Source organism: Lissotriton vulgaris, chromosome 10 (genome assembly GCF_964263255.1).
Source record: "Lissotriton vulgaris chromosome 10, aLisVul1.2, whole genome shotgun sequence".
NCBI lineage: Eukaryota > Metazoa > Chordata > Amphibia > Caudata > Salamandridae > Lissotriton > Lissotriton vulgaris.
This window is the reverse complement of record NC_141698.1, coordinates 366,869,085-366,892,900: the sequence shown is the minus strand read 5'-3', so window position 1 is coordinate 366,892,900 and position 23,816 is coordinate 366,869,085. Positions and strand designations below refer to the sequence as shown.

At 47.8% G+C, this 23,816-nt stretch overlaps 1 protein-coding gene across 3 annotated transcripts in view; it reads left to right on the top strand.

Annotated features, from left to right (window-relative positions):
* CAPN15 (calpain 15) overlaps window positions 1–23,816 on the top strand; it is a 374,161-nt gene that overhangs the window by 315,697 nt on the left and 34,648 nt on the right. For all 3 annotated transcript variants that reach the window (XM_086941170.1, XM_086941172.1, XM_086941171.1), the window contains one exon: window positions 9,805–9,966. In XM_086941170.1, the coding sequence (XP_086797296.1) occupies window positions 9,805–9,966 (162 nt within the window). The remainder of the gene's footprint in view (window positions 1–9,804; window positions 9,967–23,816) is intronic.

Sequence of the window (23,816 nt, the reverse complement as noted above, 5' to 3'; positions counted from 1 at the left end):
TTGGCCCGTCTGTATGTTCTGTGTGGCTTGGAATGCCTTTGGGTCCTTAAGTTGGCCCCTCTGTACCTTTGGCTGCTGGCACAGCCCTTTGACTTTTGTGGTGGGTGTGTTTTTTGGCTGTTAGTGAAGCCGTATAGGTTCTCAGGTTGGACCATCTGTCTATTTTTTAGCTGATTGGTAAGCCGTCTGTGGTGCTACCCACAGGTCCTTTATGTTCTTGACCTCTGCTGCGGGTTTTTCCCTAAGAGGTGTTCCCATGTTTTGTTTTGGGACGTATCATACCCTAGGTGGAGTACTTGTAGGCTATTGCATAGCTCTGTACTAAGCTGGGCGGGTGTGGAAACCTCTGTTTCCCGCCTATCCTGGCGTCACTGTATACCGCTTGGTGCAGTCCTTTTTCTTCCGTCTTAGTGCACTTTGCGCTGCTCCAGGTTTAGTCCTGCTCAGCATCCAGTGGTGTTTTTATCCTTCGTCTACAGGGCTTACCTGTCGTGCATTTTGTCCTTGTCCTGCTGGATATCTGCTTTTGTGCGTTTTGCCTTCCCTCTCAGCCTCTGGAGCCCCAGACTGGCTTTAGTCATGCCATCTGGGGTGTCGTGTTGTGGTGTTTCTACCTTGTTATCCGACGCTTCGGCCTGGTACTCTGCCTTGAGTTTCAGGGGGGCCAGGATATTTCTGGTGTTCTCCTGTGTTCTTGTTGATGGCTTCAGGCTTGTACCACATATTTCTCCTATTTATCTTCTGGCAGATCCTACTTCTTTTCATGTGTCAGGTTGTGCCACTGGGATGGTCCTTTTCTAGAACTTGTTCTGGGATTCTCTTGCCTCTGTCTTTGTCTTGCGCTCGGCTTGTTCTGGGAATACTACTACATAGTATGTACCAGCTGCCTGCTGCGCATGTATGGTTATTATGGTCCACCTCCGTGGGCCTTTGCGGTACCCATGTGTTCCTGTCCCTTGCTCTGCTGGAGCTTTGCGCAACGGTGTCCTCATTCTCACGTATGCGCTTCTCTGCTGTGGGGCCGTTCCTGCCTTGTCCCCTGCCTCGGGGCTGATGCTCGTTCAGCTATTCCCTTCGCTGTTCTCCTGAGGCGGGCTCTACCTCCGTTTCCACCTCTTCTCCTTGGATGTTGCGGTGGTTCTTTCTTCCTTTGGTACTCTCTTGGTGCCGTCTGTCCCTCCGGGTTTTCTGGCAGACGCCCTTAGCTCCTCGAGTAGGCTTGTGGTATCCTGGCTTTCCCTTCTTCTTGTTCTTATTTACTTCTGCTTGGTGGAGGCTGGGACGTCCTTCCTGTCCCCATGACACATCCCCTGTTGGAGCCCTGTATTCTTCCAAGCTGGTGAGGCTCTCTCGCAGACCCCCCTCCTCTCTGGGTATGGCTAGGGTATCTATTCTAAGTTAAGGATTCTGTGGCTGGTAGTCTCTATCAGATGTAAAAGTTACTTACCTTCGGTAACGATGTATCTGGTAGAGACGATTCTAGCTGCAGATTCCTTCACGGCCTGCCCTTCCTCCCCATTCCTGCAAGGACCTTCAGCTTGGTCTTCTGCACTCGCCTCCCTCCAGGTGGCTTGTCTTCTGCGAGTGCCCTCTTTCACTTCCTCCCTGGCAGGGTGCTTTGTTCTGTTTGTGTCTTTCCTTTCTAGTAATTGGACGGTAGGTTCATGTGTACTTCTGCATCCCTTCACCCTGGTTATTCCAGTGTGGGGCCTACTCATAATCTTCTCCCTTTCTCACTGCTTGGGGTTTCTGACTCCTCTGGGTTGGGGTCTCTTGGCTGTGCCTCAGCCCTTAGCTCTTAATAGGGGATACGATACTGCTTGATGGTGTTGTCTTGGGGTAATTTATAGTTACTCATCATTTCCGGATTTGTTGCCCTTCACTGTTATAGATTGTGGTTGCAGACTTTGTCGTCTGTCATGACATTTTTCACCTGTTTTTCTGCTCCCAGGGAAGACATTGTCTTCACTTTGCACGGTTGCTACTCGGCGCAGTGCTCTGCTTCTTTCGCTTATTCCCTTTGTTTCAGTGATTTTTTTCGCACACTGTTCCCATACTCTCACAGTTTTGTTTGTGATGTCTCCGTGTTGTGGCGCTGAAAAGTTCTCCGAAGAAAACTGATGTCAGCGCACCGGGGTTGGACTTATGTGACCTCGCTGACGTTACATACGTGTACAACGTCAGGGCGGAGTCCTGTGGTGCCGTACCCCGGCGCGTAGAGATGTTGTGGCAAAAATGTTCTGGATCCAGTCTCACGCTTGGGCATAATTCTACGTTAAGGAATCTGCGGCTAGAATTGTCTCTACCAGATACATTGTTACCGAAGGTAAGTAACTTGTTCGTTTGTGACTCACAAGTGAGTTCATACATCTCTTCCTTAGTTTTTAATTCTTGTGTAAACCACTCATTAAGCTTTCCCCTTTTAATGCAAAGTTTCCTTTAGTTAAGAACATTTGTGCTTTAAGTATGTTACATTCACATACTCTAGTTTACGACTGACCTTTCTCTACCATAAAGGATTTCCAGACCAGACTCGCTATATGACGCAATGTAAATAAAATTATCTACCCTAGATTTCCAGTCACCTAATGTTTTGTGAATAAGTTTAACACTTCATATCGCGCAGAGGATTCTCACCTTCTGGTGAGCTCAAATATTAAAAAACAAAGTTTTATTACCATTAACGTAAGTGTAAGACTCAGGCATATGATCACTGTTGTATCGATTTATAATATCAAAGAGAGTTGCAGTTTCAAAAAGTGAACATGAAATCAATGCATAGTGTGATAAATGTAACCTTTTCCTGTAGGTATGTGTTGGTTGTGCTGGTAGGGCTAGACTCACTCTAGAGTTAATGCATCTTACAAATTATGCAATTAAACCCCAAAGGACATTCTTTTAGAAGGTTTGCTTTTATATGAGCATATCATACCTGGATGCACCAAACAGCATCTATCTGCCAGTCTCATCAGAACGTCTTCCGTAAGTCATACATATATTGTTAAAATCACCAGTGGCCATGAATCAAGCGTCCACATCCTTGTGCAATTGAACCCACATTCCTACCACTAAGATTTTCTAGCGCAAACATTGTCTGAGATTGTCAGGTGGCACATAGACATTGACAGGTTTAAGTGTCAAAGGTCATACTCCAGACCAAAATCCAATTCAAATATCTAAATATAGTCTGTCTGACTGGCTCAGGGGATGACTTTGAAATCCAATGTTAAACCACCAGACAAATGATTCATCTTCTCGAGCTTTATTACCTGAAAGTCCCATGTTAAGAAACAATGCAAGTTTCTTTTTTTCTATTGTCCTGCAAGCATTTTATATCGTAGCTAGCTCGAAATTCCTTTACATCTCCCTTACTTTGTATGTTGCACATTCCTGGTTTATACCGGGGGATTAGCTAACGGGTCTGTATAGAATTAGATGTAGGAGCCACTGATATTCAAGACCAACCTGTGTCTGACTGTATCTTTTTCCTGCATCCTTGTTTCCTGTTAAACTTTACTCAGTTGTAATTGTAACCTAATATTGTGTATGGTAGTTTTACCACTACCACCCCTACACCTCCGATTTCTCTGCAATCTCGATTTCTTTTGGATATTGATGTCATATCCTGAATGTTAACGATTTTATTGACAGTATTAACCTTGGTGGAGTAATTAACAAATAGAAACCTGGTCAATATTATCCCCCAAACTTCGAACATATCTTTGTGTGCTCAAACTAAGCAGGTGGTCTCCTTATGTTTGCACATAATTTTTGTTATTTCTCCACTCTACTCCCAATTCTTTAATTGCATATCTGTCTTGGCGATTAATTCTATCAAGATTATATTTTCAGACTTCATACTTCTTAAACTGGGATATCATTCATTAACCTAGGGATAATACCCCTATTCAGTCTGTGATGGCTGTCTTCCAAGACCTCATTTGATAGAAATACATGTATGTTCTCAAACTTTCAAGCATTATTTATTTTATTGTCTTTACGATTTCTTGTTGTTTACTCATACTGCTTTTTTACTACATGAAGTCAATCTCCACTTGTCTATTAGTTTCCTTAGCCTGTGCATGTTTATTGGGCAGTTAAACTGGGAAAGCGTTAGTGTTATTACTGTCAGTTTTGGCTCTTTTATTTATTGCCAAAACAAGGTATTGTGCTTTAGCTGATATCTGGAGCTTCTTCAGAATTCTTTTTTTCCAGGAGATAAACTTTACAAATGGTTAGCCCAATTTTGTTTTATCCTAATCTGCATCAGGTGGTTCAGTTAATTGATGATTATATGCTCTGTTGGATGTCTCTTCTGAAGATGCTAGCGGTGCTATTTCTGTATTGTCCTTAAATTACATGCGGCTCCAACAACACTCCTGGTGACTACTCTGATAGTACATTCTCGCTTTTGTCATTTATGTCAATTTTAGTGATTTCATTATTGACTTTCATCGCATTTCCCATTGATTTTTGCATTTTTGGGAGTATAATTGATTGTCTGATAGCATTGAGTAGCTCTTCTGCCACCCATCCTTAATATCCTTTTTAACTCTTCGAAGGGGAACCAATTTATTAGTAGTTATACCACAAAACCAATGTTCATTGATGTTGGTTTTGTTAGACAGATTTGGCTTGCTGCATATATCATCCATCTTACTGACTAGTTTTTGATCAATCAATGTCAAAAAATGTGCCACCATTTCCAGAACGTTGATTTGAGTTTCCAGTTTTGAAGAATGACATTCCACTACTTCTGCGATCAATTGTAATAATAGGGTCATTGAGTCTGGTGGTCTCTTTTTAACCTCAGAATCCTCTTCTGTTTGCTTTGCATCTTGAACTATTTGTGGGAAAATTGGTCTGGATACCCTGTGTGATGAGATACCCCCTTTGCACACATCACTAACATCTTCAATTTATAGATTTCCCCCAGCCATAATTCTTGTTAGAATTGGGTTCCCCTTGCACACAGTTTGACTTTTAGAGTTCTACCCACATGCTCAGAATCAGAGAATGTAAATTCAACTACCGAAAGTGATCTTTTACAATCTCTTTAAGGACCATCTAGTTCACTCTTTATACTTACCCTGAAAAATATGTGAGAGGTTGGCTGTTTTGTAAGGTTCCAAAAACACTCACTAGCCTAGATTTTTAAACTGTCATCCATAGAGACCAGGGAGCCCATGTTTTCATGGTCTAATGGAACTGGTTTTTTAGAGCCATCATCAATGCCGTTAGAAACACATTCTTAGCATGTCAGGTAGTTATTGATATGGATTTATCAATATTGGAACCTCTGTATACTTTCTGTGAAGTATATGGATTTTTACTAGAAGGCACATTATCTAATGGCCTGCTCGCAATTGCACCCAGTTTGATCTATTACGAGTTTGTATCAATGTTTCTGTGATAGTGGGTTTCCCACCTCACTTGACCGATTCATATGTTAAAGTATCAACATTATCATTATCAGATAGCTTACTGGTTTTAATTGATACAGGTTTTGGACGATTCTGATTTGAATAGACTTCCCGATTGCCAATTGTCCGAAGATTCCGCATTTATAATAGATAAGTATGTCTCGCCTTTTACTTTGGAGAGCTTGTAGGTGGATTTAGGACTACCTTTCTAAAACGTTTCCAAGGTTAACTTTTGAAAATCAATTTTTTTATGAGCCTCACCTACCAGCACTTTCATTCTTGATCTTGAATGTAACATTATGCCAAATGAGCATAACAGTAAAAAAAAAAAAGTATGTGCAAATCATTCCAAGTGTTATTTCTTCAGGAATCCAGTCACATGATCCAAAAATGTAAGCACCAAGGTTATTGGAAATTGTGTTGCCATCTCTTCTTAAGACCTCACCCTGTGTTGCCTATCATTGTACTTGTCACTTGCACTGTGAACTGTGCCAGCAGCAGGCTTCTCACCAGATGGCATAGAGGTTGCCAGGAGCATCCGACTCTGTGAATCACTCTCGCCATTCCCTACCACACAATCTCCCCACCTCTGTGTATAGGTAAGTACACTGAAGCTGAGGCAAATGGGGGAGGCAGAAAAAAAAGAGTGCGTCTGGATGTTAGTTGTACTCCCTGGCCCAGAAAGTTGATTTCTTGTCCTCATCTCTCCAACTCCGAACTCTTCAAAAACCTTCCCCTGCACCTCAGATCCGCCTTATCGCTCCAGCAATTCAGGAAAGTACTTGTGACCTGGCTGTTCGAACGAACAGATCACCACCTATCAGCGAGCAACTCCAGTGCCTTGAGACCTTCATGGGTGATTTGCCATGCATTACAAATCCTTGATTGATTGATTAATCACAATGTCCACCAAACCCGGTTAGGATGTGGCAGCTTCAACACTGGACAGTGAGTCTATGCGGTGCTTCTTTGTGACACAGAAAGTAAGCCAAATTCACAGCAAAAGCCCCCCTGCTCTCAACTGAACCCAGCACGGCTGCAGGTTAACTCAAATTGACTCCTCCCTACCGAACCACTAGCTGCACTAGATGCTGCCATCCTGCTTGAGTGCACTGCTCCACTGGACTCCATGTTTCCAAAACACCTACTCCCTGGTGTGTAACAGAGTAAAGACAGCAGACCGTGGTGGGAATGGGTACACGAGTGAGTCCCGCCACTTTGCGAACTCTTGACTGAACAACAAAAGGAAGAGATGAGGAGTCCAAGCTGTGCACTCGTAACCGAACAAGAAGAAGACGATTATGTAATCTGTGGGTCAATACTTTGAGCACGGAAGAAAGTGATAATTGATAATTCTAACTTTATTGCGTGATTTGTTAAAACCCTTGTAACGATCTACTTTGTAGAGAATCATTATTGTATATAAAATAGGTAATATGATTAAGAACTTTGCATACAATTAAGTCAACCATCATCATGACATGTAAAACTTTGTTACAAATGCACTGTCCTTGGCTTTAAGTAGCTTGTGTTCAGACAAGGAGATGGCAATCCCAAATAGACTGGAGATTAGACGCGTCACACAGCTTCTCTAGCTTTTTTAAGAAGTGGTCCATAAACCTGACCAAGGCGCAGTTTACTATGGTGTTCCCAGTGTCGAGGCAGGCCAGCACTGCTCCCCTGCAAGATCGAACGTCCTTATCGGTCCAACCCCTTCATAATAGGGTTCTTCTATCCTCCAGAAGATTAAGGCACAAGCATAGCACATGCAGTAGGTCTTCCCTATGTTGACCGCACAGCTGGCACTTCTCCTGAGCACGATCTCTTTTCCTTTAGGGAGATGACAGTTCATAGGAATCACCCCCATTCTCAGCCTTGAGACCTGGAGCTTAGTACGTGCATTGTAGGTGGTTGTTAGGTTGCTCTGAGAGTTTTAACTGTGGATAGGTGCAAAGGGTCATCCAACCGTGACTCAGTGCCCTGTCTTATACTGAAGAAAGTCGTTTCGCACTGAGTTTTGCTAGCCTCTTTAACTCATGTTGGCTTACATGTAGGGCCCAGATGTTGCTCAGGCCAAGAGTGCTAAGGCAGCAGGTCAGATAGCGGTTGCCTGCCTGCCATTGGCTTGTGTCCAGCTGCCTCCAAAGGTAGCGGGCAAAGATGTTTTCCTTTGACGCCCTCAGCTTGTGGCAGCTCATTAAAAAAGTCGCCATAAGGCCCAGTGACTGTCTACAGACTCCAAATTCCAATCTCATTTGTGCCGGTGACGTGTAAGGAGGTAGCACGGAAGGCAGTGTTGTTGATACCTGTTGCTGTCTTTGCCATTCCATCTAGGATCCTGCCACATCATGGTTGCAATTGTAGAGAACAGATAAGTGCCTTCTGTCTATTTTACAAGATTTACAAGTGTATAGCTAAACTAGTTTAAAAAAATCTTTAAATGGTGTCTCTGACCCTAGGGTTAACCATATGAAAAGGAGTTTGACGGGCAAGCACGTGTGCTTACCTCTCTGTTTTTTATTTTCATCTAGAGAGATTTTTTAGATAAATCTTTATTGTACACTGATGGTGCCATCCTTCTGAACCAGTCCGCTGTTGGTCTAGGAGATTAGTTGATCAACTGTGTAGCAATCCTTAAAACCGACTTTACATAAGAACAAAACGCAGGCCATGGTAATAAAAATGCCCCAAGGACTAACTTTTTAATTTATTTTATTTTATACAAATGGGCAATGCTGAACGTTGTTGAAAAGTTAAAATGTGTGATATGATCTGATGTACTGCTACATTGCCAAGTCTTCATTTCATCAGCATCAACTATGTTTCTCACTCATTTGAATCGAGGGATGCTTTGTAGAATTTCCTGAGTAGCTGATATGTTGCCATTTCATTTTGTTACCATCATAAAGGCACGTTCAAACTCTAATGTATAATTCAACAAAGGGCTAGGAGAGGGGAGGTATGGCCATCACTGCAGGTGGCTGAAGCAGAAGCAGGGAGGGTAATATGGTCAAATAAAAGTCCATTTAAGTTGGGAATGGAATAGAGGGTAATGTAGACTGGTATGATTTTGCCCTCGGATATTGTGCTGTGCACAGAAAGACAGCGGGCGGCAAGCACTGTGACCACCACGGGTGGCCAAAGTGCTAGCGACGCCACTGGGGGCTCCTGCTATTTGTGTTCATGTGCCCTGTAGGACAATGACTCTTTTATACGGTTGGATAAAGTTATTGAGTGTTCAGATGTTTTCAGTCAGACCCCATCTACCTCCACTCACCTTTTAAGTGCACTACTGCTTAGAAAATGTACTTTTTAATAAGGTAGACCATTTTTGCTGATGAATGAACATCCAGACATTTCTGGTAGGGCTTATCTGCGGTAGACCTGTTGGCAAAATTATGAATGTATGCAACTCTTTAATATTCCTTGACACCACTTAGTCTTCACTGTATAATGCACCAATATATATTTCTCCATTGGAGTGAATTCCAGCCGCTGGGCTAGTGGTTAAAGTGCAAATTTAAGGCTTGGATGTGGGAAGCTTAGAAAGGGACAACACTGCTTACCTCTTTGAGAATAGAACCTTTTATCAGTTAATCTTTTTTCCATTATTTAGTGTAAGTATATTCCTAGAAAATAGCCTCATAACTACATTATTTTCTTCTCTACTGTAAATAGTACTGCCCACGCAATCAAACGTCTTCGTTGCCACATCAAATATGCATTTTTGCTAGAAACAGCGGAACCACATTATAATAATAGATCCTTGTTTTTCTTTACTAGACCTCTCTTGATTGGGGCCAGTAATTCCCTTATTATTATATTTTTTTTTACATTTTAGTATCTGTAAAAATCTGGTAAATTAGGTGACCTAAACAGTTGCTGGTGTAAGTGATATCTGTACCTGATCCTTTCAGCCAATAATTACCACATTTCAAAAGGGTGAACAAATTGCATTGTTTAATGCATATCTCTCTCATGTGGAAGAAAGTGTCGCTGGCAGAATGTCTGTGATGTGCTTATCGAATTTCACAAGAAGACAGTCTCAATGGCTCTCAAATTTCCTGTACTTTGCATTGGCTTGTTTGGGAAGGTAATTCAATCCTTGCAATGCTGGCTTTGTACGCTTTGCTTTATTTGTGCTTGACATAAGATTTCTGTAATCATAAAGGCTTGTTAAGGTTTTGAATACACTATTTATTGTGGGGGCAGAGGTCAGAGTGGGAATGCTTGCAGATGTAATTGCTGATACTCTTTGTATGAGTTGTGATATTGTTTCTATATGTTCCATGTTGTTCATATATACTGGTAATGCATTGACACATATTTAGAGTTGCTACAGGACTTGACCAGCTTCCTCTCATTTCTTTTTATGCACCAGGTATTTTGACTCTGTGGATATCTGCAAGATCCATTCGGACTGGCATGAGGTCCGGGTGCAGGGCACCTTCCCCAACAGGGCCAGTGGGCCCATGACTGTGACCTCTCTGACAGTAGTGGAGCGCACGTCCGTGGAGTTTGCTCTCTTCCAGGAGGGCAGCAGGTATGTTCCCCCGGGGTACGCTAGAATACTTGGTAGAGGCTCTGGTACTCGTGCATTACGCTCCCCTCTGAAATGTGGTCTATGCAGGCTGATATTTTCCTTGGAATGTGGTCTGCAGCACTTGCACAGATATGAACCAAATTTCTGAGGTTGAGGGTGCTTGGCTGTCGCAGTGAGTGTCCTGGAAATACTGAAAATAAGATGACTGATGATCTCCCATGAGAAGCTCCTTTTACCATCTTTTGATCTCAAACCACCTAATTTCCCACCATACACTTCAACTGGTATGCGGCAGTGCGGAATGGCTTGCATTTATATGTAGATCTGATCGACAATGTCAAAAGTGGATTGGACTCATCCAGTAACGTTGAAGTCACTCTGTGTAATTTGGGCAAAGTATTTGTTTCTATGCTCCTGATGGAATCAAACTGTCTAGATGAGTTATAGATTTTAGGTATGTGGTGGGGCTGCTGCACCAATCCTCCTTGCCTTCACCTGGTTCTTGTTTCATAGTTTAGGATGGCAGAAACGTACTTTGATCGCAAAGTAACTTGGAGGGGCTTTTATGTTACACGTCAGGAAAGTGAAAGTCTATAGATGTTTACTACTTTTTGACTGCCCTCTCTTGGCACAGTTTAGTCCCTGGAGTTTGTACACAACATCTCGCTCTTTCGCTTTCCTGATAAACCCAGACCATAGGCCACTGGAGTGGCAGCATAAAGGTCATTTTTTGCTGTGAGTGGCAGGAGACCGCATTGTAGGAGCTGTTTGCATTATTTTGCTTTTCGCCTTAAGTTCCTGCTCAATAAAGTAGGAGCAAGAGAGCAGTGGAAACCACACAGCTGGAGTTCAGTATCAGTTTAAAGTAGTACAATGATGTACAGAGGGACATAATATTATGGTTTTACCCTGTGTATAATGAAGTTATTCTAAATCAATTGGAGCTCTAAATCTAGTGTTTAGTACATGCAAGAGGGTTCTGTTACCACACAATTCCTAGCTTGATTTTCTTAGAATTTATAAGAGATAGGTGAGTTATCAGCATTTAACCACACCGTTTACTTACTTGTGTCCAAGGCAATAACATGGATGTTTTTGCTTCAACCTACTACCACCTTCCCCCTTCTCATACTGGTGCCAGCAATGTACTTGATAAAAAAGGGGGTGGTGATGGACGGAGCATCTGAATCAATCAAACACTCACACCCAGTCAAAAGATCTGGGTTTAATCCATCACCGTTCTTTAGCCCACTCTGCCACCCCAGTTCAGACATGGCTATATGCAAATCAGTATGACCCTGTGCCTCATGGGAACAGTCCAGCCCGAACTGCCAAGCCATGTCTTCCCTGGACCGGAGACAAGCTTCCGAGGACCGGTTTCTGGCATTCCAGCCGTCTTCAGCCCAGCTTGCTTGAATCCAGTGGCAAAGTGAGCAAGGGACTCACGTCTGAGCATACTTTGCCACACTTATGGCGGCCAAAAGCGGTACAAAAGGGGGCTTGGCAGTTCGGGCTGGACTGTTCCCATGAGGCACAGGGTCAGACTGATTTGCATATAGCCATGTCTGAACTGGGGTGGCAGAGTGATGTGATGGATCAAACCCAGATCTTTTGACTGGGTGTGAGTGTTTGATTGGTTCAGATGCTCCGTCCATTACCACCCCTTTTTGTACCGCTTTTTGGCTGCCATAAGTGTGGCAGGGTATGCTCATACGTGAGTCCCTTGCTCACTTTGCCACTGGATTCAAGCAAGCCGGGCTGAAGACGGCTGGAATGCCAGAAACCAGTCCTCGTAAGCTTGTTTCCGGTCCAGGGAAGGCATGGCTTGGCAGTTCGGGCTCGACTGTTCCCATGAGGCACAGGGTCAGACGGATTTGCATATAGCCATGTCTGAACTGGGGTGGCAGAGTGGTCTAAAGAACGGTGATGGATCAAACCCAGATCTTTTGACTGGGTGTGAGTGTTTGATTGGTTCAGATGCTCCGTCCATTACCACCCCTTTTTGTACCACTTTTTGGCCGCCATAAGTGTGGCAGGGTATGCTCAGACGTGAGTCCCTTGCTCACTTTGCCACTGGATTCAAGCAAGCCGGGCTGAAGACGGCTGGAATGCCAGAAACCGGTCCTCGTAAGCTTGTTTCCGGTCCAGGGAAGGCATGGCTTGGCAGTTCGGGCTGGACTGTTCCCATGAGGCACAGGGTCAGACTGATTTGCATATAGCCATGTCTGAACTGGGGTGGCAGAGTGGGCTAAAGAACGGTGATGGACCAAACCCAGATCTTTTGACTGGGTGTGAGTGTTTGATTGGTTCAGATGCTCCGTCCATTACCACCCCTTTTTGTACAGCAATATACTTGAAACACATTCTCTCCTGCCTCCTCAAGTGTTTCTACAGCATGCTGATGGGTTTAGGAATGCGCCTTGGACAGAACAAAGCTCCAACTTTTAGCCTTTTGTCACATTTCATCTACTGAAAGATGCTACACAATAGACAACCTCTCATTTTCCTGGTTGCCACCATAACATGCCCAGTGCCTCATTACTCTTTTTGAGCTGAAAAGAAAAGTCTGCCTAGTTAGTCAGTGAACAGGCATCAAACCTTTCATCACCCCCCCCCCCCCCCCTCCTTGTGTCTATCTAGTGTGAATGCACATCCCCAGCCCTGTCAGTTTAAAGTCCAAACAGCTAATACAGAAAACAGGCAGAGGCACATGGATGGTTAGACAAGGAAATACCCACTTTCCTAACTTTCACAAACACTGCAACATACCCACTAGGGTACATTGAACCTATTTGAGGGGTGTCTTAAATGTAAGAAAAGGGAAGGTTAGGGCCCGGCAAGTGGGTGCACTTGCCAGATCGACATGGCAGTAAAAACTGTGGGCAGACACTGTAGTGGCAGGTCTGAGTTACATTTACAGGCTGCTCATGTGGGTGGCACAATCAGTGCTGCATGCCCAATAGCAGCATTTGATTTAGAGGCCCTGGGCACACACAGTGCGCTATATTAGGGACTTAGCAATAAATCAAATAAGCCAATCATGGAAAACAAATAATAACATGCTATATAGACAGAGCACTTGCACTTTAACACTGAACAGCAGTGAGAAACTGTGCAGAGACACGAAACCAGCAAAAACAGGAGGCCATAAAGCAAAAAGTCTAAAGGGGTGGGTGGGTAAGGGATGGGGGCATGTCTAGCAGTCCCCTTCACCGGGGGCACAACCCTGACCTATATTTGCATGCCTGTTGAACTGTAGAGATAAGGATATTATTTTAAAGCATGCATGCTCTGAGGGGCCCTGGCAAATTGAAGAGAGCCCAGTTAACATTTACCCTGATTATACTTACAAGGTACAACACCAACGTTCCTGACAGTAAAGCAAATCCTGCAATGCCTCAATATTAAATGCTCCCTGCTTTTTCCAGTGCACCTTCGTATTACAATTGGTTCAGAGGCCTACTTCTTTGTGACTGCATCAGAAGTATGGGATTGGCTAAAGAGGCGGGCCACACAATACCTGAGGCAGGGGAGAATGGCTATGCGACTCAATGACACGCAGCGATCCCAGCACCAGCTGCGCTGGAGTCCCAAGGCGACTCCCTCTGAGGTAGAGGCGCAGGCAGAAAGGGACAATGCGGTGTCAGATCTGCAACGGGATGGCCCACTGAGCTCGCAGAATGGTTGGGAGGCATTATACAGAGACACTGGACAATCGGATGAGGCACGTCCGCCTCCAGAGAGGACTCTGAAGGGGTTGTCCCCCTAGTGGTCACCACTGTGACTGCAGATGGGATCGATCGCATGAAAACTGGGATGGTGAGGATAAACATAATGGGCTTGCCCTGGTGCTGGGGAGGCGAGTCAGCCTGGATGGGCCAGCCACTGGGCTGCCTTATAATATACCAGCTGGGCCTAACCCTAAAGAGTCTACATGTTTGACAAGTTTATTTAGTCACTAACACATGATCTATGTTGGTGGGGCGGCAGGCACATCAGGCATTGGGGAGGTGGGTAGTTGTGAACTCGCAGCGCAAGGTGATAGGGAGGGCAGGTAGTGTTGGCGTTAGCAAAGCTGTTGCGAAATGGACTGTTCATTGGACGTGGGGCAAAGGAGGGGGGATATTGTATAGGGTCTGGACACAGCCCTCGATGACTACTGCCCACACTCTAAGAGAAGGGGTCTCTCTTAAAAACATGTCTCGGAATATCATGGTTTTGGCAATAAATTGAAACAGGAGTGGTTCTCAAATACCCTGCCAGGCATTTCCTGGACCTTATACTTCTCCTGTAAATGCACTTGGCAGGCAACAATTATGGGTTCGCTACAAAACTCTGGTTCATGCGGGCCACTACACAGGATCTAGAGGATCGGGGATAGTTGCCCATAGGTCCCTACCTTTTCTAGTGATGAAAACATAGGTGGACCCACTGGGTTGTTGGGCAGCTGTGGAGGGTAGGTGGAACAGAAAATGGTTAGTCGTGGCATCCTGGTACCTCTCCCCAGGCCTTCAGGAGGACTGTCTGCATAGGTTGAGGGAGTGCCTGACTGAGATCTCTGATACGTTGTTAGTTGTGGGAGTGCACCTTAACTTGACCCTGCAAGGGTCTATTGATCAAGTACTTCACACAGGTGGGCCACCTAGGGAAGCTGAATGCCTCAGTCATTTTTGGGACGCCCTAGGATTGTTAGACATATGGTGGGCCACACACCCAGGAGTCAGGCAGTACTCCTACTCTTTGAATGCAGCGCACTCATTGGTGTGATTACATTATTTCCTTGTGCCAGTACCCCAATATCACAGATTATATAACAGCTTGCTTACCAAGTGCATTTCAGACCACTCCCCCCTTCTTAGTAAACTATGTTGCCTAGGCAGGCACGTCCACTCCTGCTGGCGCTTAGACCCTTGGGAATTAATGGACTAGGTCACCCGAAAACTTATTCAAAAGGAAACCTCCAGTTACTTTCAGACAAACCAGGGATCGGTGGCCACCGAGCTGACTCTCTGGGAGGCCTATAAGACAGTGACGTGAGGACGGATCATTTCCAGTCTTGCAGAGAAGAGGCAGGAAAGGGAGGCCAAAAGACTGGAGCTGGAAGCTAAAATATAGCAGGGGGAAGCAACTTGCATAGAGGCCCCGGACTCTGACTTAGCCGACCGTTTGTCTTAACTTAGGGAGGGGAATCACCAAACACTGCAGCAAGAGGCCAGAAACATACATGAGGCTAAGCAAGGTAGGATCTCCAACAAAGAGACAAGAAAGGGAAACTGTTGACTTTGCTGGCTCGGAGGGAGGAGGGACAGCACTGGTTCTCAGAAATCCACACAGCCCAAGACAAGGTGACCAATTCAGCAGAGGGCATAGCACAGGCTTTTGCCCACTTCTTGCATGAGTTATACAGCCCATGCCTCCCTCCGGCGGCAGGGAAAGACGTATCCAATTTCTTAGCTGATGTCCTCGCCCCACGCTTGGAGGGATCTACAGATGGTCTTTAGGAACTGACATGGACAGCAAGATTGCTGAGGCTATCTCATAACTCAAAGTGGAAGGACGCAGAGACCAAATGGTTTTTCCCAGAGTTCTTCAAATGTGTCAAGAGTTGGGTGGTTCCACTGCTGCAGGCACTGTTTTACAACTCAAGGGCGCAGGGAGAACTCCCCAGGGATCTCTGGCAGGCTTATATAGTTGCGATCCATAAACAAGGTAGGACACTGGAGGAGTGTGGATCCTATCGGCCAATATCTCTATTGAATATCAAAGGTAAGATATTGGCAAAGGTCCAAATAGTTTTATGCAAGTCATTGACTGTGTTATGGCCCTGGCTCAATCAGGCTTTATGCACTATATATCCACCAGGCACATCCTCTGGTGCTTTTTCAGATGCCTTGCCTGTGGTCATAGATTTAGGGAACTGGCAGTAGTTTTCGCATTTGATGCTGAGAAGGCTTTTGACCCACTGGAGTGGCCATACTGCGTTCAGCTACTATAGAGGATGGGCTTTAGGCCTTCTTTTCTGGCCTGGGAATGCTTTCTGCACTAGGCTCCTAAGGCTAGAGTCAGCGTGAATAACACTCTTTCAGGCAAGTTCTGCTGCATTAGGGGTACACACCAGGGATGTCCCCTACCGCCCCTACTATTTTCCATAGCAGTGGAACCCCAGGCGAATTGGATCAGGGGATATGTGCTGCTTAGAGGTCTTAGATGGAATAGTGGCTCTGAAGACGTGATCTCCCTCTATGCGGACGATGCCCTACTCTTCCTGGCTGACCCAGATGACTCCATACGAGAGTGCTTGAGATTCTCTGCATCTTTGGTTCATTATCAGGTGTCAGAATCAACTGGGGAAAATCGATAGTTTACCCCCTTAGATACTGGCACCTATGGACATAGTGGTCAAATTTACTTGTATGGGAGTACATGGGGTGCACCTACTCAGGCATAAACATCACCAAGGACTAAGCAATGTGTCATGTACCTAACTTGAACCGATGGTTGACCGCATACTATGATGTTATGGCATACTGGCACGGCCTCCCCTGTCTTTGCTGGGCAGTGCTGCGTTATATAAAATGATTTACCTCCCTAAGTTTTTGTGCATCCTACAAAATTCAACATACCTTGTTCCTGACACTTTTTTCGGGGCAGTGGAGGCAGAAACTAGGAACCTGCTGTGGTGCGACGGCAGCTACCGCATAGCCCTCTCCACCCTGATCTGGCAAACAGTGGTCGAAGGTATAGCACTCTCGGACCTACGTCTATATTATTGGGCAGCTCAATTACTGGTGATAACTGACTTGTTCTTTGCTGACCAAAAGTAACCCTCTCTGCTTGTAGACCACAGGGCAATGGAACTTCAGGGATACGTGAGGAAACTGTACGGTCCTGATAAAATCAGACACCTTCCTGAGTGCAGTCCGGATATGAAAATGGGCGTAGCACAAGATTGACTGGGTGAACCGCCTGACCTTCGAGACACCACTAAGGGACTCAGCTAAATTGGCAAAACTGTGCGGGGTGAGGGGACATCGACAATGGGACATCTTGGATATTTCTAAACTCGGGGTACTTCAGAGGCCAAAAGGGATGGTTGACTTTCGAGGAACTGCAGAGGCAATATGACCTATCTGGGGGTCAGTTCCTATGGTATATGCAGACAAAGATGATACATCGGCGTCTTCTGGGTGGCTTCCAGAATCTAGAGGATAACCCACTGGATTATAGGGTATTGGGGTCTCCCCTGCACAGACATACCATCTCTAATCTATTCTACATTATTGGTACATTGTCAGCCCTCCCTGCAGACACTGAGAGAAAAGTGGGAGTAGGGGCTGGGTAAAATAGAGGATGATGAGTGGGGTGCCGTGTGTCGATACCCAGTGGAGGTGGATATTTGAGCAGGATTTCGCCAAATCCAGTTAAAAACAATTTCACCGTGCCTAAGTCACACAAAAAAAGTTGCATAAAATGGGGATGGCCTCCACCAACCAGTGTTACAGGGGATGTGGCAGGCAGGGTTCCCAACTACACATGCTCTGGGAATGTCCACATTTCTGGGTATTTTGATCGGGGGTACAGAGTAGACTGTCCCACTTGGTAGGGGAGGTCATGGCTCTCACTCCCAGGTTGGTGGCTCTAGGGATCGGAGGAGAGGTGACGCTGGACAGATACACACTGGCCCTCTGTAATACCATCTTAGAAGTCATTATGTGCCGTTCGGGGAGTTAGGCCACCCCCCCCCCCTCCGATGGCTCATGAGTGGACCTCTAATATGAACTGGTGCAAACCGGTTGAGGTACCAATCATCCGGGCTAGAGGCTTTTACCAGAAGCATGGGAAAATATGGGACCCCTGGCAAGAGGAGGCGATGAGGTTCGAGGGAATAAACAAAACCCTAGAGACAGGTTGCTGTGAGTCACACCCCTTCGCCCCAACCCTCACAGTAACAAGGGTGATGATTTTATTTCAGACATAGGAGACTTACGTGGATAGGGGGGTTGCAACCCTTTATGCACATATGTGAGGGGGAGACTCCATTGCATGTATCTGAATGTCCTATATTAGAATGTTGTGCATCTTGCTAGATTGCTATATTTCCTCATTCGTTCTGCCATTTGTGCCACAATATCTCCTGATCTTGTCTTTTTCTGTTGATCTTTGGCCCATGATGCGCCTACTAATAATTCCTGTTTGCTGAGCAGCTTCTTCAGTACACTCCGAAACAAATCTCAAGGAGGCAGATATTGATATGCTTCTCTCTGCGCCTTCCTTGAGTTTACGAATCCAGATATTATCCCATCAATCAATCAATCAATCAAAAGAGCATTTATATAGCGCGCTACTCACCCGGAGGGTCTCAAGGCGCTTGGGGAGGGGGGTCCGCTACTGCTCGAACAGCCAGGTCTTGAGCTGCTTCCTGGAGGCGAGGTGGTCCTCTGTCAGGCGGAGGTGGGTCGGGAGGGAGTTCCAGGTCTTGGCGGCGAGGTAGGAGAAGGACCTTCCCCCTGTGGTAGCTCTTCGTATGCGGGGGACGGCGGCGAGGGCGTGGCCGGTCGATCGGAGCTGGCGTTTGGGAGCGTAGAAGTTGAGGCGGCTGTTGAGGAATCCTGGTCCTTGGTTGTGCAGGGCTTTGTGTGCGTGGGTGAGGAGACGGAAGGTGATTCTCTTGTTGACCGGGAGCCAGTGCAGGTCTCGCAGTTGTCCGGAGATGTGGCTGTGACGGGGGATGTCCAGGATGAGTCTTGCTGAGGCGTTCTGGATCCGCTGGAGTCTCTTCTGGAGTTGTGCGGTGATTCCGGCGTAGAGGGAGTTGCCGTAGTCCAGTCGGCTGGTGACGAGGGCCTGGGTGACAGTCTTCCTGGTCTCGGTGGGGATCCACCGGAAGATCTTGTGTATCATGCGTAGGATGTTGAAGCACGACGAGGAGACGGCGTTGACTTGTCTGGTCATGGAGAGGGAGGAGTCCAGGATGAAGCCCAGGTTGCGTGCGTGGTCTGTTGGTTTGGGTGTGCTGCCTAGGGCGGGTGGCCACCAGGAGTCGTCCCAGGCAGAGGGTGAGGATCCGAGGATGAGGACTTCCGTCTGGTCCGAGTTCAGGTTCAGGCGGCTGTTCATCCATTCGGCTACTTCCTTCATCCCTTCGTGTAGGTTGGCTCTGACGGTGGCGGGGTCGTTGGTGAGGGAGAGGATCAGCTGGGTGTCGTCGGCGTAGGAGATGATGTTGAGGTTGTGCTGTCGTGCGATGGCTGCGAGGGGACTCATGTAGACGTTGAAGAGGGTTGGGCTGAGCGAGGAGCCTTGAGGAACGCCGCAGATGACTTCGGTGGCTTCTGATCTGAACGGGGGGAGGCGGACTCTGTGTCCTTCCGGCGAGGAAGGAGATGGTCCATTCCAGTGCCTTCTCCTGGATTCCGACGTTGCTGAGGTGCTGTACTAGGGTACGGTGGCAGACGGTGTCGAAGGCCGCGGAGAGGTCTAAGAGGATGAGGGCCGCTGTTTCTCCGTTGTCGAGCAGAGCTCGGATGTCATCGGTGGCTGCGATCAGGGCGGTCTCGGTGCTGTGGTTGGCCCTGAAGCCAGACTGCGAGAGGTCGAGAGATCCGTTTGTCTCGAGGAAGGCGGCCAACTGCTTGTTGACAGTCTTCTCGATGACTTTTGCGGGGAATGGGAGCAGCAAGATGGGTCGGTAGTTCTTGAGGTCGGAGGGGTCGGCTGATGGCTTCTTTAGTAGGGCGCTGAGTTCGGTGTGCTTCCAGCTCTCCGGGAGGTTGGGGGTGTTGAAGGAGGTGTTGATGATGTCCCGCAGGTGGGGTGCGATGACCGCGTCGGCCTTGTTGAAGACGTGGTGAGGGCAAGGGTCGGTCGGAGATCCGGAGTGGATGGAGTTCATAGTGCGGATGGTGTCTTCGGTGCTGATCGGGGTCGAGGCGCGTAGGGTGGTGGTGGGGGGCGGTGGTTCGGTCATGGCGTGCGTCGGTTGAGTGCTGAAGCTGTTGTGTATGTCTGCGATCTTGTTGGGGAAGTAGGAGGCGAGGGAGTTGCAGAGGTCTTGCGAAGGGGTGATGTCGTTGTTTCCGGCGTTGGGGTTGGAGAGCTCTTTAACGATGTTGAAGAGTTCTTGCTGTTGTGGGCGTTGTTGTCCAGTCGTTCCTTGAATGCAGTTTTCTTGGTGGTGTGGATCAGTTGGTGGTGTATTCGGGTGGCGAGCTTGAGGGCAGTCATGTTGTCCGGTGTTGGGTCTCTGCGCCAGGCTTTCTCAAGGGCTCTGCAGTTCTTCTTCGAGTTCTTGAGTTCGTGGGTGAACCATGGGGCTTTCTTGCTGCCGGGTCTGCTAGGCGGGGTCCTCAGAGGGGCAAGGTCGTCTGCGCAGTCGCTGATCCACTTCGTGAGGTTGGTGGCCGCTTGGCTGGGGTTCGTTGCGCTGGTGGGTGGGTTCTTGCTCAGGGAGGTTGCGAGCTGGTCGGCTGTGATCTTGTTCCAGCTTCTGCGTGCAACCTGTTGCTGGTGGTGGTGGATCGTGGTCCTTTTGAAGCTGAAGTGGATGCAGCTGTGGTCCGTCCAGTGGAGTCCGGTGGCGTGGCTGAAGGTGATGTCCTTGCTGGAGGAGAAGACGGGGTCGAGAGTGTGTCCGGCGTAGTGGGTAGGGGTGGTCACCAGTTGCTTGAGTCCGAGGTTGTCCAGCAGGGTGGTGGTGTTGCGGTCGTTGTTGTTCTCCAGGTGGAAGTTGAGGTCCCGGAGGAGGATGTAGTCAGCGGAGGGGAGGGCATGCGGGCTGACGAAGTCGGCGATGTCCTCGCTGAATTGTGTGCATGGTCCTGGGGGTCTGTAGATGAGGGTGCCTCTGAGGGTGGTCCTGGGGTTGATGTGGATCTAGAAGTGCAGGTGCTCGGCGGGTGCGAGGGTGTCGTCGGTGTTGGTCGTGATGCCTATGGAGTTCCTGTGGATGATGGCGATGCCTCCTCCTGTCTGATTGATGCGGTCCCTCCGGATGATCTTGCAGCCGTCCGGGATGGCGATGGCAATGGCGGGCGCTGAGGAGGCGTTCATCCAGGTTTCCGTGAGGAAGGCGACGTCCGGTGATGTTGTGTCAAGCAGGTTCCAGAGCTTGACGGCGTGTCTGTGGACTGAGCGGGTGTTGAGCAGGATGCACTTCAGGTGGCTGCTGCTGATGCTCGTTGAGGTCTTGGGCCCTGCTGAAGTGGTGCAGGTCCGGATGCAGGTGAACTTGCAGGCGTTGCAGCAGAAGGGTCCGTGGGTGCGTCTCGAGGTGGCTCGGTAGCAGCCCGGGAGTCTGCCGTTGTTGAGTGCGTAGAGGTCGGTGGCGGCGTAGGTCCGGCGGGAGGGCTGGTGTCTGCGGGGGCCAGGGGTCCTGGCACTGGGCACGGTCCAGGCACGGACGGGCGCAGACGGGCTTACCTTTGGCGCACCTTCGGCGCTCCTTCGGTGCTCCCGCTGCGCGGGTCCGCTGCACGGTCGCTCTGGGGGCGTCATAAGAAGGGAGCCGGTAGGGAGGTTCTGCGGGGAGGCGGGAGCAAGTTAGCCAATCGGCTGGCGGGGGGGCGGGGCCGCGGGCTGGCAGCGGCGGGAAAATCTATTGCGGGCTTGTCGGGTGGCCCTGCGGTGGCTGGGGCGCCGAAAGAGGGAGGAGGGAGGAGGGAGCAGGCGGCGGCGTCGGCGGCAGGCACAGGCGGCGGGCACAGGCAGCAGGTAGGCACAGGAGCGGGAGCGGGAGATAGGAGGAGCGTGGGGGCGACCAGGCCAGTAGAGGCGCAGTGGTCGCTCCCTGGTTGGGGTCTGGATCCCCTTAAGAAGGGAGCAGGTAGGGACGTTCTGCGGGGAGGCGGGAGCGAGTTAGCCAAACGGCTGGCGGGGGGGCGGGGCCGCGGGCTGGCAGCGGCGGGAAAATCTATTGCGGGCTTGTCGGGCGGCCCTGCGGTGGCTGGTGCGCCGGAGGTGGGAGGAGGGAGCAGGCGGCGTCAGCGGCAGGCACAGGCGGCGGGCACAGGCAGCAGGTAGGCACAGGAGCGGGAGCGGGAGATAGGAGGAGCGTGGGGGCGACCAGGCCAGTAGAGGCGCAGTGGTCTGTTTCCAAATCCTTGCACTTCTCCATGCACAATTTTGTTTTGGTCTCTAAATGTGCAATTAACTTGTCCATGAGTTTTGTCATTGTTGAATTAATTTCCAACTGCCTTTCAACACTTTCCACCTTAAGATTTAGTGGACTGCAAATCTACCCTGATGTTAGTAAAGTTTATGCCTAGTTCTGGTCTAAAGGTCACCATGGCTCCTGCAGTTTTTAGTCAAACCCTTTCTGCTAGTTGGCAAGCAGGTTTTTTAGGATGTCTTGCGAGTGTCCTAGTGTGCATCCTTGGTTTATCTTTCAACGGCACCGGTCTTGTTGGAGCCTTCTGTTTTGACATAGGGTACATACTGAAGCCCAGCAGCACACTGCCACCACTCAGCAGAGTCCCACACTCGGCATCTGCACTCCCAACAGCTTCTCATTCTCGCTTGTAAAATTTTGTGTGCAACTGCTCGCTCCCCACGTCACTCCTGTTGTTTGTTCCCAAGAGTGCCAGTATTTAATTTTCAAAAGGTGTTGTCACTCCTATTGCTTGAATTTACCTCTCATGGTTAGACCGCGGGCACTCCGAAATAGTCCGTCCTCAAAATAGGCTTTCATTCCAAATATTGCTTTCCATTTCTGCTCCATACTTTCATCTGCTGAAGGGTCCCCAGTCTACCACAAAGAGCTAATGTTTCAGATTGTATCATTCATACCCCCATTAATGTGAGGGAGTGTGTTAGCTGATGCTCCATCGTTTCTAGTCTTTCTTGAAGTCAGTGGGCCCTCCATTAGATGTCACATCAGGCCTACCAGTTGCCATGGGTCACATTCCTGTTGCTGCATGCGCTGTTCTCGTAAGGATTTTATTGCCAAATCGTGCACTTGTATGACATTTTTTTTACCATTCTGCACTCTTATAAAAAATGTCAGCTTACTGCCTTTACGGGTCCTGTTCCACCTCCCGTGACACAGGGCAGCCCCCAGGGTCGGACTGGGACAAAAAATGAAATGTATAGCTAAAAAAGGTGGCACACATATGCAAATCAGTCCAGTTTTGAACATGTAAAGGCATGCTGTACAGCTGTTTTGCAACAGTAAGAACCGGCCCACCAGACCATGAAACACGCCCACAGACTGTTCCTCACACTGTCAGACCAGCCCTTCGGACACTGCCAGGTTGATATTTACGTCAGTGGGACCATGGATAATTCCAGTCTGTGCAGTAGGGCCCTTATTGAGACCCTGACGCTTATACCTTGCAGCTCCTTCCCATTGATGCCCCTAACCCCCATGACATGCCCCTGTGTGCTCTGCACTGTTGTATTGTATTTCAGCATTTATATACCACTTACTACCCCTTTGTGGTGTGCTCAAGCACTTGCCTACTCCATGTAGGGTGTGTGGTTGGAAGGATGATGTTTTGGTTTTGATCCTGTGTGGCAGGTGTTCCATGTTGTGTGATGACCATGACCATGAGGTGCGGTTATTGCGGTGAGGGATTCAGCACATAGCAGTGTGATGGAACATGAAGTGTAAGAGACAAGTGCACAGTGTTATGGTACACAGCATGCTGGTAACATTGAACCTTTTTTATACTAACAAATTATCTAGTTGCCATGTTTGTCAATGGTTCAAAAACAAAAAAAAACATTGTTTTTAAATCATTTGCCCGTGTGATTTATTTCACTTTTCTTTGTCTTATTCATTGAACATTGAATCAGCACTGCAGGTCCCATTATGGTATTTCATATGATACTGTGTGCTTACCTGGTTACTGCAC